The sequence below is a fragment of the Nelumbo lutea genome, chromosome 2, assembly GCF_056320005.1.
Source record: "Nelumbo lutea isolate HS-2025 chromosome 2, American lotus-T2T, whole genome shotgun sequence".
NCBI lineage: Eukaryota > Viridiplantae > Streptophyta > Magnoliopsida > Proteales > Nelumbonaceae > Nelumbo > Nelumbo lutea.
The window spans coordinates 70403984-70419551 of record NC_142685.1 but is presented as its reverse complement, the minus strand read 5'-3'; the positions used below and the strand labels follow the sequence as shown (position 1 = coordinate 70419551).

General features: G+C 38.4%; 1 protein-coding gene across 2 annotated transcripts in view; it reads left to right on the top strand.

The window, feature by feature from the left end:
• The first annotated feature begins 9375 nt into the window (after window positions 1–9375).
• LOC148871436 (tRNA-thr(GGU) m(6)t(6)A37 methyltransferase) overlaps window positions 9376–15568 on the top strand; it is a 91923-nt gene continuing 85730 nt past the window's right edge. The window contains exons 1-2 of one of the 2 annotated variants that reach the window (XM_088970654.1): window positions 9376–9697; window positions 9820–9941. In XM_088970654.1, coding sequence (XP_088826780.1) covers window positions 9601–9697; window positions 9820–9941 — 219 coding nt within the window. In that variant the 5' untranslated portion in view covers window positions 9376–9600. The remainder of the gene's footprint in view (window positions 9698–9819; window positions 9942–15568) is intronic. The other variant, XM_088970655.1, reaches the window with a different exon arrangement.

Below are 15568 nucleotides of genomic sequence, written 5' to 3'. Positions count from 1 at the left end.
TTCTACGTGTTATTTAAAGTTTTTATTTAACATTAACATGGTATGGCAGAAGTTGGAAGAAGAGGAACAAGGGGCTCTTTGGGTTATTGTAACAAAGCTTTTGCCACGCTACCCAACCACAATACAAAATTGCTCCCCTGAAGACCTAGGAAAACAGGGTGCCGTAGCAAAATTTTGCTCCATCAAATGTTAACGAAGAAAAGCAAATCTTTTATCTGATGTCAAATTTGGGGTACGCAGCAGCAGTACAAGTGGACTTTTCAAAAGCTTAACGGATTAAGTGGAAATCCATTTTGCATTGTGAGGGTCCACGGTCCACCACGCCCACGCGTGATTACAATTGATTCCACCTGCTAACTTGCAAATGTGGCCTAGTACCATATTTTTCTTTGTTATTATTTTTTAATAAATACCAGCTACTTTTCTATGATTATATTGTGGTTTTGCCTCTTTTTTTCGACTAAGGCAGACTTGGTCAGAGTCAGATTCGTCATAGCTGAATGGGCTAATTTTTTACTCAACCCATCAACGGTCAAAAAGTTTGTTCTGTTTTTTCTTTTTTTGGGGTCATTTATACACTCCCTATAAAAACGGTAAAACCTACCCTATGGTTTGCACTTTATTAAAACACCCTTTTTTAGATCTATTTGGCGTGTCTTTCCGTGCGGTCTTTCGGCAGTTTACAAGGTGGGAAGATCGATTTTCGGTCTATTCCTGTTTGGTTCGTGAAAGATTTAGCCACCAAAAGACGGTGCATCGAAAAGATGCAAGAAGCCCATTTTGGGTTGATTTCGGAAAGCTTCAAATGAAGCTTCCCGTGTTTTTCACGTTTTAATCTCGTTCGAAAAGACACGAACAAACACATGGAAAGATGTGCATATGTCAAATTGTCTTTAGATTGTCCAGATCTTATGTTAAAAGCTCAATGCATCTTTTGACTGTCAGAGCTACAAGAAGATCTTCTAAAAAAGACACGTCAAATGGGCCCTTACTTAATCGACATTTCATCAAAAACTATTTGATTTCCATCTAAAAATAGTAACATGATCACCTAAACTAAGTGGAAAATGTTCAAGGGCATGAACCCATGGTTGTATAGAGAAAAATAGAGTGGTTGTACGTGTTTTAATAGGAGTAAATTATATTTTTGTTTTCAGTTTCTTTTGATTAAGTATGTGTTTTGAACTATGAACTTATTTACTAAATGTTTTATACTTGATTTGTTTGGAAAACCGAGAAAAGTAAGAATGAACTCGTTTATTGACACTTAGGCACCACATCAGCAAAATAGTGAATAAACGCCTACCTATTGGGAGAAGCGCTAAAATGAAGCTTCCCCCAATGGAAGGCTTGCATATAACCAAAGCCTACTTTTGCAAGTCCCTATGCAAACAGATTCACATAATGGGGGAAATGTTGAAGTGGCGCCTATGTGGTAGGGTTAAAACTGCCATTTTCCACTTTCAACTAATGGAAGGTTGATTAAGGCAATGTTCGGTTTGGTGTTCATGTCGTGGATGGGACCATTCTGGTTTGGTTCACGGCATGAACACCTGTTCGGCTGGCTCACAACCCAATTTAACAACAACGACAAAATATCGTGGTTAGGGCTCGTCCACAGGTAATTCTTTGATCCCCTTGCTTTCACACTCTCCCTGAAACCCTATTCTACTTCACATTTTACCATTGGAGGTCTCCACCACCCGTTGAAGCTCTCCACCGCTGCAACTCTCCTCCACCGGTCCAGCTTCCAAGGCTCCATCTTGAAGAAACTCACGATGTAAGTTTCTCTCTTTCTCTCTGTGTGTGTGTGTGTGTGTGTGTGTGTGTGTGTGTGTTCAGTTTTGTTTCAAGTGTTGTTCTTGACAAATGTTAGTTATGATCCGAAAATCCTATGTACTATGTTTTTCTCTTGATGCAATCCTTCTTTATTGTGCAAATAGTATTGTGTTTCCCTCTTAGTTGTTGAATGATGCTAAATCCTAAATAGCCGATCGTTTGTTTTTGCGTTCTTGATGCATCCATCCGGTTTGTAATTATTTTACTTATTTTTTATTTTTTTTTATTTTTAATAAAATATTAATTTTAAATATTTTTGTCAATAAAATATTAATTATTTCACTTAATTTTTAATGTTTTTATCAATAAAATAATATTTTTAAATATTTAAAATATTTAAAATATATTTTAAATTTTTAAATTAATTTACTATTGTTTATAAAAATTATATATTTATTGGTTAATATTAATTCATTGATGCCTTTTTTAATATATTTATCATATAAAATGCAAAAATTAGATATTTATGATTAAATGTGTAGATCATTCATGATGTATATGAGATACATGGAATCAAAAAGTGTGGTGTGGACCACCACACCTACAAAACGCCACTGTGAGTGTGGACTAGTTCAGTCTATACAGTTTGTCCACAGTTCAGAACAACTATGGACTATGGTGTGGTGTGGATTGGTCCCTACCACAAGGTGTGGTATGAACTAGTCCACACCCACCAACTTCTCATCCACACTACAGAACATCCCCTAAGTAAATTGATTGTAAACTGGGGATGTTTTAGTAAAACACAAACTATAGGGTATGTTTTAATAAATTCATGAAATTATAGGGATGTTTTAGTTAATGGCCCTTTTTTATTATGAGTAAATTGCTAAGTTTTTGACCGTGGTTGAAACTTTTCTTGAAGTTTGGCAATTGCAACCACCTTCCCTGGACTTTATATAGTTGCAAGTAGACCGTTCTATTAGAATCCCCTAAGAAGAGGCATGAAAATATCCAAAGTACCCATGCAGTTACCATTGAGGTAAGTTTCTAAAAAAAATACAAATTTATAAATAACAAAAAAAATAGAGAATTTAAATTGAAACTTTATCTTTGAGCAAGATATGAAAAGCAAATTTGAAAAAAAAAATCAATTTCATAAAAGAGGTTGGAAGGGTTTGGACTAGCAATTCATATGAAGAGAAAATTTGGAAAATAAACATTTTGATCAAAAGTAACTTGATAGGTATTTTGGACGTTTCATGCCACTTTTTAGATAATTCTAACCATGGGGATCTACTTGCAACTATGTCAGGAAGTTTAGGGGAGATGATTTCAATTACCATACTTTTGGGGAGGTTTTGAGCAACAACCAAAAACTTAAGAGGAGATTTAAGCAATTTTCCCTTTTTTATTTAATCATTCATGGCTTGTAGGCAACTCTGTCAAATTCAAACTGGACCAAAATGGTTGAACCAGTGTTGGATAAGATTCCTTGGTCCACCCTGGTCATCTAAACATTTTTAGTTTTTATTTGTTGAACAATCTATGAAATAAACAGTTAATCGGTGAGAAGAGTATGAATGGTAATGAGGTGGGGTGGGGTTGGGTTTTGCCTACCTTATCCCTGACCCCAAACTCAAATTCCCCGCCCTAGTTGGGGCGGGTTCGGGGTTGAGGTTGGGGCGGGGTGGACAAATACCATCCCTGCTCCATCCCCAATCCCTAAAGTTTTGGGTTTCCTTGAACCCCGATCAATGGTCAAAAAACTTACCTGAATCGGGGCAAGGCCCCATGGGGACAGATTAAATTGCCATCTCTAGAGATGGGGTCAGCTTTGTAGTTTTATGTTCAATCTGAGCCTAAAAAACATTGCTTGTTGCCTTGCTGGCACTTAACCCAATGGTGTAGTTCCACAAAAAAGAAAGATAATAGACTAGATGTTTTGAAGCATATGTTGATGCTGTTGATATCGATTTTAGATGCCGCAAGAAGTAGAGCTAACAGGGCAAAAGTAGTTGTTGATACCACTCAATGGTGGAGCTCTGTGGAGAAGAAATATAGGAGGAAGAGCACAAAGAAGCTTTCTATTTCCATTGGTTACCTTAAAAAAGGGAAAATTTCACTTTAATAATACCCTTGAACTTTGGGGATAGTGTCAAGTTAGTGTCCAAACTTTAAAATATGTCACTGCAATATTTAAACTTTCGGAAACTATCAATTCGGTCCCTGCCATTAGTATTTCGTTGGGTTGTCAGTCATGTGGTGACATGTGATCAACTTAAAATTTTTAATATGTTTGAAATACTCTTTAAGCATAATTGAGGACCATTTTACCCTTTTGAAATCAGTTTAATATTTCCCCAAAATATACGGTTGCCCCGCCGCCATCACCATAGTAGAAGTTGTGGACTTTCAATGGCCCAGTAGAGAGTATCACCTCCCCTCCACTACAAATCATGGCATGGTGGTGCTGCCAATTTTTATGCCGATAAATTTGGAAAGAGTACAAATGCAAATTTGTAGAGTGTGAAACCTTTTATTTTGTATTATTTTGTATGTATTTGCATTGTACATATTTGTATTTGTACTTCATCAAAACTGAGCCTCGAAAAAATTAGATAGAGTGCGCCTGCGAGAAAACCAGAGAGAGAATCTCACCTTTGTTTTTCCCACGCGGTAGTGGTATTTGGTCGATTGTCTACCATCTTCATCTTTTTGGCTATTTCTCGCCATTTTCTAAGATCATTCCATCCTCCATCACCACACACCAACCCCCCTGTTCTCAGTCTTATGCATCGGTTGAACAAAAATGACAACAATAGCCATTGGTTGAGGCTGCACTCTTCTTGGCCTCAGACAAAACTTCTATCCAGCATTTAATACAAACCTTTATTTCCTCTCACTTCGTCTTCTTTCCTTCCCTCTAGCTTTTCATCATCATCCACCATTCTTGATAGGTAATGATGAGGGCAGATTTGGCCCTCCAGTCACATCGTGACACATGGCATCTTGGAACAGCTGGATGATACATGGACACCACTTAAGCGATGATTTGGAGTCCCAGATCGTGGTTCGTCTTCACTCCGACTTAGTGTCTTCAACCACAACTTAGGTCGGCTAGGAGCACCTCGTCTAGGGCCAACCTGCAGCACCTTGTCACTGGCTGATGTGACATTGACACGAAGAGCGACCTCCCTCGAGGGCTTGCCGACCTGACTGAGGTCCAGGAGGCGACCTGCAAGTTGTGTTCGCCGACAAATTTGGTATGCATATCCCGACACTCCCAAGTTTCTCGAAAGTTGGCCCATGTACCGAGTGTTCCGGAGGATGGTCAATGTGCGTGGCAATTACCTCCGGGGATCTCAGACCGGTTAGGCAACCTCCCAAAAATCTCAGATGCGATACGTGAAGCCCATGCCAAACAAAGCCTATATAAAGGCACCAACCCAAATGACACAAAAAAGGTACGCATAATATCATCTGCACACTAGCACTCTAGCTCATTTTTAGCTCGCAATCTACCACAAGAATACTAACTTAAGCATTGGAAAGACCTCATCGGGTTAACTACCCCGGGTTCTCTAAGCTCACTGTTTTGCAAAACAACTAGTTCGTCACACTGCGAAGCTCCAAGTCATCCTCTAGAAGGGAGCATCCAATTCGTGTTCCATCAATTGGCACCGTTTGTGGTAAATGCTACAAGAAGCTAAGTTCTCACCTTCTAAAAGGTTAAGTCCTCATCTTCCATAAAACTAAAGATCTCACCTTTTAGAAATTAAAGATCTCACTTTCTAATTTCCATTTCTATGAACTCAAAGGAATTTTTGAGTAGCATCAACACCCAAAATGAATACCAATTAATGGGGGGCAAAAACATCTATGATGAACCTAAAGAATTCCCCTGTAACAATCAAACAAGTTCACGCCGAATATAGCATCCCCATTGCCCCAAATAAATGCCCCGCTACCGCATGTGAACACCCCTCTCCCCGCGGTAGAGCCATCAACAGTTCCCACTGGGATCGAAGCGCGACAGTTCCATGAGATGAAGCATGAATTTCTAGATGTGAGAATGGAAGCAGCTTGACGTATTCATGTCGATGCAGAATAGGCAACAGTAGAACGACCTTAACAACCAACAGTCTAGTGACAGGCACCTCGGAGTAAGGCTGTCCCCCCAGGTCGAGCCAGTCATGGTTCCCACAAGAAGTTGATGGCCAACAGACTAAGCGGATCTGCCGACTTTATTTTACCCTGGATAAGCCTCACTAGTCCTCTTTGCGAGGTCTCCCCTACAAATTGAACCCTTCGCAGCTCCTGTGGGAGTTAGTGGCCTACAAACTATGTGAATGCCCTTGCAGGTCGAGCCCCTCAAGGCTCCCGAGTGAGTTGGCGACCTATAGTTAGTACAATTGGCCCCGAAGGTCGAGCTCCCTATGGCTTCTTGTAGGAGTGGACGATCGACGTCATTATGAGGCTGATGTAGCACAGCCGTGGCCCCAAACTTCCGACTCACACCGACAACAACATTATGCCCTCACAAGGGGGGGGGCAAAACATGTACGCCGTGGTCTTGCAAGCACTCATCCAGGAATATAATTCCATGGGATGACGTAGAAGCAGTCATATGAGAAGTTACTATAAAATGACCACCCACTTTGGCAGAAAGGTCAAGCCCCACGTCGGCTAAATAACGATAAGGAGAGTGGACTGCGAGTCACTTCCAAAACTTAAGGGTTAAAGTGTCGAGCTAATAAAAGACATCGGCACCACATGAGACTCGATCGCTTCTTCGGCGTGGGCAAGACCAAGGATAAGGAGAGAGGACTATAAGTCACTTCCTGAGCCTAAGGGCTATGGTGTCGAGCTAACAAAAGATCTCGGCACAATACAAGACGCAGTCGCCTCTTCGGCATGGGTAGATAAGTCCTAGTCACCTCTTCAGCATAGGTGTGCTAAGTCCCAACTGCCTCTTCGGCATGGGCAAATAAGTCCTAATCGCCTCTTCGGCATAGGCGTGCTAAGATCTAGCCGCCTCTTCGGCATGGGCAAAATCAATGATAAGGAGAGTGGACCACGAATCACTCCAGAGCCTAAGGGCTAAGGTGCCGAGTTGATAAAATACCTCGGCACCACATAAGACCCAATCACATCTTTTGCATGGGCAAAATAAAAAACAGTTCGCATTCAACACAAGAAAGAGAACAAAGGAAAGACTAGTTCGTTTTCAGCACCATGACAGACACAAACTTAGTCGATCTCTTCACAGTAGACCTCCACCTCGGTTTCAAGCTCCACATCGAACTCATTGGCTACTCTTTTGAGAACCAGCTCTAAGGACGTTGCATCGAAGTTTACCTAGGTGGAGCAACCTGATAAAAGAGTCACACGGACCCATGATAAACTTCACTCTTGAGGTAATGATTGGATTGCAGAACCCTTTGAAGGTTCCATCCCTAATAAAGTAGATGTCCTCGAGGTACCTACTCCACCTCTCATCGAGTGGATGAATTCGCTCTCATGCCCTAATAATGAAGACGGCGAGTTCCTGCGTAAGGCTGCAAACACTTGGACTCTTCCGACCTGAGAAGCAAATTGGGTTGATGCTTACAACTACAAGCTTATCGAATCAATCATTCTGGACCAAAAGGAGCGATCTACTCCCTTCACCGAGCTACTTTTAGATCGGGAGTGGGGGGCAATTGATGAGGGCGGAAGGGAGCATCCAATTTGTGCTCCAAGTCATCCTCTAGAAGGGAAAATCCAATTCGTGCTCCATCAGGTAACATCACAACTCATAACCAGCTTCGACATAGGATGAATAGAAGACCCAATTGTATCATTGTCGATTTTATATCTAACTGAGCAGGGCAGTAATTGACAACGACCATACTTGGAGTTAAACCTTGGCTTTTAGTTAAATAGTGGGAATAGCGTAGTCTAGTAAATCTGCGACACTATGTCTTTGGCCGGAGTTGTCAAAGGTGGAAGTGTGGAACCACTGATTTTGTTCCAATGATTGGGTGTTGTATCTGCACTGGCGCTGTGTCTCTACATCGATATGTCTCTGGTGGGGCATTATGCCTCTGCTTGGCTGTAGAAGCCGACGTTAATGGCACTGCTCCCCCAATAACTCTGCCTTTGGCATTAGGCACACCGTCTTCAGAAGTGAAAGTCTGAACAGGGGATTCGTGGACGTTGACCTGGGCGAGTGCGGACAAGAACCCTTCTTGGGTCATTAGGTTTGGGGCTCCATAGCTATGCCCCCTCGTTCCAGTAACAAGACTTTGTACTTTTCTGATAAAATGGACCGCTGGCCGACAGAGAATACATTACGGGTTTAAAAAGGGTAATTTCTCTCCGATAATGATTTCCAAGATGAACTCATCGGCAAAGAACGTTGCAACTTTGAATATGACCTTTGGTGTTTGTTGTTAATAGAGGTTCTCGGTCTAAATCAATAAGGGTTTAAAATGGGTAATTTCGGCACTTAAAAAGTTTGAGTACTGCAGTGATACATTGTAAAGTTCGGGTACTAACTTGACACTACCCTAAAAGTTTAGGTACAAACTGATAAGGTTGCATGTTTTCCTTCATTTTTAGGGTTTTTGCAAACTCCTATCCTTTGATAGGAAAAGTGAGATGAAGTGCATGTATGCATCAAATCACGTTTTGCACCCTTCCTTAAGAACTTTTCCTCAACTTCTTATTTATTTTATTTTCTATGAAATCAAACATAACCTTAAGATAAGGGCAGGGCCATTACATAACGACTGAAGTTGCTGAATTGAAACACTTAGGGGGCGTTATTTTTTCGGATTTTGAGAGGGGGGAATGTTGATCAATAGGATTTTGGTTCCCACTGACCAAAAATCCCATGTTCTTTTTTCATATTTATGTGGGGACTAGGGAAAGTTTATTTTCCTGGGTATCACCCATCTCGTAGGTGGGTAAATAACTTTCCCACCTAGGGGAAAGTTGTCAACACTTGAATGAGACAAAAATGCCCCTTTTAATAAGGGGTCTTTATGGATAAAATGGTCATATTCTTATTTACATGAGAAATAAAAGAACATGGGTAAATGCAATTACCCAGGTAAGTGTTTCCTAGGAAAAACTTACCCAAGTTACCTGGGTAAGTAACTTACCGAAAAGCGAACTGGCCTTATTACTTTGTTTGTTAGTTGGTAAAATAATTAAATAATAATTTTTTTAAAAGTATAATGATTTAACCAACTTTACTTCCAGCCATTAAGGCTTAGTTTGAAAAGAATACAAATACAAATATATACAATATAAATACATACAAAATAATATAAAATACAAGATTATTTAACCAAAATAATATACAATATTATTTTATTTTATAATATAAAATAATATAAAATACAAATACAATATTTGTATTTGTACTCCTTCCAAACTGAGACTAAGGAACCTAATGCAACAAGCTTTTCAATTCAACAACTTATCCGTTACAAACGGTCCTTTACTGGACCAACCACTAGACTGAAAAGTGAATTTGAATAAAATAGCGTCAAGTGTGTCGAGTTCGGCACGGCTTATTGTTGTCATTAAGCCCATATTATGTTTGGACTTTGGCCTTTGGACTAAGCATCAAATATGCCGAGTTGGGCCTAGCCCAACTACATCTCGGTCCAATTCCAGCGCGTACAAAACATGTCTCCTGTTCGAAGTTCGAAGATCGAACTCTAAACAATGATGCTGTCGTTCCATGTTTTTCCTCTGCACGAACTGCAGCGGTCTCGAACAAAGAACTGAAGAAGAAGCGAGCGAAGCTGTGCTTAGGGTTTTGAGATGTCCCCGGTCATGGCGGTCACGGAAAATACGAAATGGTTAAGAGTTGCATTCGCCATTGTAGCTACAGCGTTTTCGGCTTCCGCAACTATTTCTGGTAACCCCCCTTTCCTTTTTGGGGTTAATGCTTTTCTTCGTCTGTTAAGCTCAGTCTTATCATTAGCTCCTTATGCATCAGTAATAATGCATAAACCTTGTATTGTCTCCTGGTATCGCAAGTCTTGCTTTTCAGGAGGAAATCGAGAGATTTGAATCGCAGAATTAGAGAGCTTGAGGCTTCTCTGAAGGCTTCATTGGAGAAATGTGCCGCCGAGAGGCAGGGCAGAACTAGGGCTCAACAGGTGTGTTTTCTATCTTCAATGAAAGAAACGTGTTTGACAATAGAAGGCACTGTTTACCTCTTTTTGCTTTCTGATTGGTGTGTAAAGAATAATAGTCTATAGAGAATCTATCAGAGACTTATTCATCTGTAAATTGTATGTCTGTGTTTATATAAAAGTTTAAACTCACCATATTAGAGATGAGAACCAAGTTTTCATTGCATCTCTTTTTTCTTGTTTGCTTTCGTTACCTACCTAGTAGTTAGTGGATTAGTGGGTTAATGTGAAGTTACGTTTATTAGACTATTAGTGGATTAAGGGTGTAAGTTAGTTGTTTAGCTTCTTGGATACTGTAAATTGATTGTATAGTTAAGTACTTAAGTTCATATTTTTCAAGACACCAGGGCGAGACTAGGCAACAGGGAGTGCCTAGCATCACCTAGGCAATGGATTTTTTTTTTAATAAAAATTATAAATCCTAGGGTAATTCCCTAGGTTCCATAACAACCAGTAACTACGTTTTACTAGTAATTATCTGTAGTCTTCGTAAAAATGATGAACTTCACATTAAAACATAGAGAACTAACATATTCATGAGAATAAAAAGAAGAAAGAATAGAAAAATCAGAAAATATAGGAGCATGCTTCTCCTTTTATCCTAAGAAAAGAAGAAAAGAAGGGTTGGAAGAAGAAGAAGAATACGTGATTTATCAAAAGAAAAAAAGAAGAATATGTATTGATTGGAGAAAATTTTAAGTTCTTCCTTGGTTATCAGTTAGGTTTTGAAGCCTTCAAGGGTTCCAGACTGCATATACTAACATTTTTGTTGATTGAGTCCTAACAAATACCAATACCAAAATAACAGTGGTTTAAAAAGGCGTGCCTAGGCACATAGGTGAGACACATTTTGGGGTATGTGAACTGGAGCAGAGTAGAACCCCCTATTTGCTAATGTTGTTCATTCATTCATTGCAATAAAATATCTTCTTAAAAGGCAATGAAAGTTATAAAATCATTATTTTTTATGTGAGAAATAAGAATTTCGGACCCTAACATGGACTTGTTCGGGCTTGCCTCGAGGGGTGTGGTTCAAAGGCGACTCATAGAATCAAGAATGCAATATGTTTTACATCACATTAGCTACTTGAAGCAATGCAATTAAGAAAAAAAGAGATTGTGGGTTTTATATGCTTGAAAATGCTTTATATGTTTGTTTATATTTTTAAATTTTCATTTGAATACGCTTTACATGTTATGTTTATGTATTTTAATTTTAGATAATAGGTTTTTTAAAACATTTATTTTAAAATTTAAGTTTATATTTTTTATGAACATTATGTTTAATACTTTTTTATTTTTTTGCATTTTTTTTTTAAATTTTGGCATTTTTTTGAAATTTCTGACTTTTTTTTTTTATTTTTTAGCTTTATTTTTTTTTGTAATTTTGTGCCTTACTTAAAAGGCATGTGCCTCAGGCGCAAATTGACCCTTGCGTTTTTTTTTGCACCTTGTGCTTTTAAAACACTGCAAAATAATAATATAAAGGAATTTTTGTTAGTAGCCTACTTATATAGGCCCTTTATAATCTTTTTCTCTTTTATTATTAAGTGTAATGCCCTTTTTGTTTATCTTTAAGTTGTGTGTTCCATACTTAATTAGGGGCACTTTAGTATTTGTACCCAACATTAGTAAATCTAGAAATATGGGTTGGCTGGGCTAAAGTTGGATTTTATTTTCTCTGATTGTTTGGATCCTTTTTCTTCTCTCCTTGCTCTTCTTCTTCTACTTCTCTTCTCATTGCCTAATCCTAATGCTACAACCTACAAGCTCTTCTTTTAAGTCTGAACCACTATTTCATATATAAATCCACAAAATGAATAATTTAGTTTAATAATGTCTATTTTATTATTTTTAATCAGCAACAGAAATTTTATTGCTTAAAAACAGAATTTACATAGGTCATGTACAAGCAGTACATAATATGATTTTATACAATGATAAATGGCACCACCCCAGTTCATACTACCTTACTAATATCCTTTTATGTACAATCATTCATCAAAAAGGACTGAGTGAATGTTCTGAAAATCATAATCGTATTGTAAATCCTAAGATTTTTTTTCTCATTTTTCTAAAAATTGTCAAAAATCCCTAAACCTCTCAAAAAATAGAAAAAATGACTTTGTACTAATTTTCAGCCTATAGACATAATATAAATAGGTAGTGGTAATAGTGAGTCTAGCAATTACAGTGCTTTCATACTATAATTGAAATTCATAATTTAATGTTGGTCCGTTGGATGAATTGCCCCAGTGGTGGTGTGGTTCCGAATCCCGCTATTATCAAAGAAAAGAGCTGTTGATTTGATGTTGTACTGTTCACTTAAAAGAGTAAAGGGGTGTCAGGTAGTGATTAATATAAAAAAAATGCCATAGTATGATCAAGTTCAACTTCAATTTGAGCAATAAAAAAACCAGATCTTTCATTGTATTGCTATTTGATATGATCATATAATATGGGCTCTACATGGCTTTATGTTCATATCTTCATGGCCTCAAGGCTCAACAAAAAAGACAACTTTGGGGCAACATAATATCCTATTTAGTTCCCTTATACAAAGTATACAAAAAGATAGCCAATAGCACCGTATAAATATATCATATGCCCCTAGTAAATCTCCTTTGTAATCAAAATGTGAAAAAAAAAAACTTAGCTATCATCTATCAAAATATATCATCATCATCATCAAGCTAAATGTTGTCTTCATCTTCTTGCTCCTTCATCTGGTGAAGAAACACGTTCTTCCTCTTCTTCATCTTGAAGTTAGGTTGTCCCTTTTTCTTATCCTCTTGTGTAGATCCCTAGGACCTAAAGGTAAAATAAATTATAATTATTTAAATAAAACATAAAGTTATAAATTATAAAGGTAATAAAATGAAACCTACCATGCTTCATTTATTTATAATTCCTTCAACTTTAGTAAAGCACTCTCCCATGTCCATCCATGTGGAATCATCAGAAAGGGAATGATCCTCCTTTTCAGTATCATCATCTAACTCCATGTCTCATCGGCAAATTGGATCAAGCTCTCATGACAGATTTGAAGTTAGTGATTGTATTTAACAAATACTAAATCTCTCAGCCTCTTTTCTTCCAAATGATTTCTCCTTTTTGAATGTATCTAAAAACATTTAAAATCAAGAATTATATAAATTCTTATCTACTCCCTAACATAAAATCCAATCTACTAAATAATAATAGAAATTAAGAATAGGCACATTACTTGCTTAAGTGTAGTCCAATTCTGTTCACAAGCCCTAGAATTCCATGTCAAACTAAGAATATGGATTGCCAATTTCTTTTAACTTTGACATGCAATCTCCATAATTATCCCACCATATAGCTGTTTTACAAAATTCTAATATGTAAATAACATAGCTGTTAAAATATTCAAGTTTAAAACATTAAAGTGGGCCACACCCACTATCAAATCAACATAGTGGGCCCCACTTATCAGTGGGTCTCACTGTTAAAATAATCAAGTTTAAAATACCAAAGTGGGCCATGCCACTATCAAATACCCATAGTGGGTCCCATTTATTAGTAGGGCCCACTGTTAAAATAATTAAGTTTAAAATATCAAAGTGGGCCTGGGCAATGTGCACTATCTAGTTAGTATAGTGGGTCCCACTTATCAGCAAGGCCACTATTAAATCAACATAGTGGGTCCCATTGATTGGAACCCACTATTAAGATAGGCAAGTTTAAAATACATAAATACCCAATATATAACCCCATAGTGGTTGGGTCCCATGACATATCCATTGATTGTGGGGCCCACTCATTGGTATAACCTATTGAGAGCCCAAGTTGATGGGCCTGCTTATACTTGTCATTGGGTCTAACCCTTGCAAAATATTTCTTTCACATAAAATTGAAATCAAAGGGTATTTCCTCTAAGGAATGTAATTAAGGGGTTTTAGTAAACATAGTTTATATTCTTATATAGGGAAACCCATACTTTGTTCAAGCTTGTTTTCTTTATCAAATAGTTTAGAGTGAGTTCATACAACATCCCAAGGAGAGGTGCGAGCTGCAGCCCCTCCTTGAATCTTACAAGTAAACTAGGAAAGAAAAGCAAGAATCACAACTGAGCCCAAAACAATTCTTCCCTATTTACCCCTTGCTTAGCTAACACATCTGATAAAGTATTTGCTGATCTCCCCATCCACTTTACAGTGACCAACATATTCCTTGTCAACCAACTAAATTTCTTTATTTCCTTCTTATAACGCCACATAGCCTCTTCAGGATTTTTCAACCAACCCACCACCACTTTGGAATCCCCCTCGATTGTTAGGTGTTGTACCCCCATCTGATTTGCAAATTGCACCCCTTGTATAGCAGCTAAAAGTTCTGCCCTGATGGAGTCCCCAATTCCCAAGGGACCTGAGTAGAGCAACAAAATCTCTCCCTTCTCATTTCTCAAAACACCCCCCGTTCCGGATAATCCTGGATTACCCATGCTACTTCCGTCAAAGTTCAACTTCAGTGAGTTTTCGGATGGAGGAGACCAGCTTGTAATTGATTTGTCCTTTAGGGATGAACACCTCGCTACTGCTGACCAACTTCTCCAAAAGTCATTAAAGGAGAATTGATTAAAGATTTCCAAGGTCTTCAGCCAAGGTATTGCCCTATTTAACACACAGTCTTTCAATTCCTGACTGCTCCTTTCCTTTTTTGAAAAATTCTAACATTCCTTTCTTCCCAAAGAGTCCAAATCAAGGTAACACGAGCACATCTCCACATAATTCTCCCTATTTTTGTAGGCCAATAAAAGGTAGAATGGTTGAAGAACTTGTGAACTTCTACTGGTAGACTCCAACTACTCCCAAACAACGAAAGTAGCCAAGCCCAAAGGTCTGCAGAAAAGGGACAAGATATTAATAGGTGGTAACAATCCTCACCGTGAGCTCTATAGAGGATACACCAATTAGGAGAAATACAGAGGAAAGGTCTTCTCTTTTGTAGGTTATCTAGAGTGTTTCCTTTCCCATGGAATACTTCCCAACAAAACACCATAATTTTTTGGGGAACTGGCCTGCACCAAATTTCTTTTGACGGAAAGGGTTGGTGAGTAGAAAGTTGAGAGATGGACTTGAAGAAAGAAGCACAAGTGAAGGTTCCATTGGGTCTAGGAGTCCAAACCCTCTTATCTGGCTTGAAGGGATCCAAACAAACCTGATTAAGACAACCGAGCATAGCAGAAAGAGAATCAATTTCATCATCCCTAAGTCCTCTACGAAACCCAAAATCCCAAGTAGGATCTAAGGGTGTTCCCATAGGTGAGACAAATTTTGAGACAACCTCTTTTTTGTACAAAGAAACAGAAAATAGCGAATGGAACAAATCCTTTAAAGGTGTGTCTCTTACCCAAATATCCTCCCAAAAATGAACAGTGTTGCCAGAACAAACTTCATACCTGATAAAATTGAGGAATTGAGGAAGGGTGTTGTGAATGGCCTTCCAAGGTGCTACTAGGTTAGTTTGCCTTGATACACCAGCATCCCATCCATTCTCTAACCTCCCATGAATGCTTTCCACCACCTCATGCCACAATCTCTCTCTTTCCAATGGCCATCGCCAAC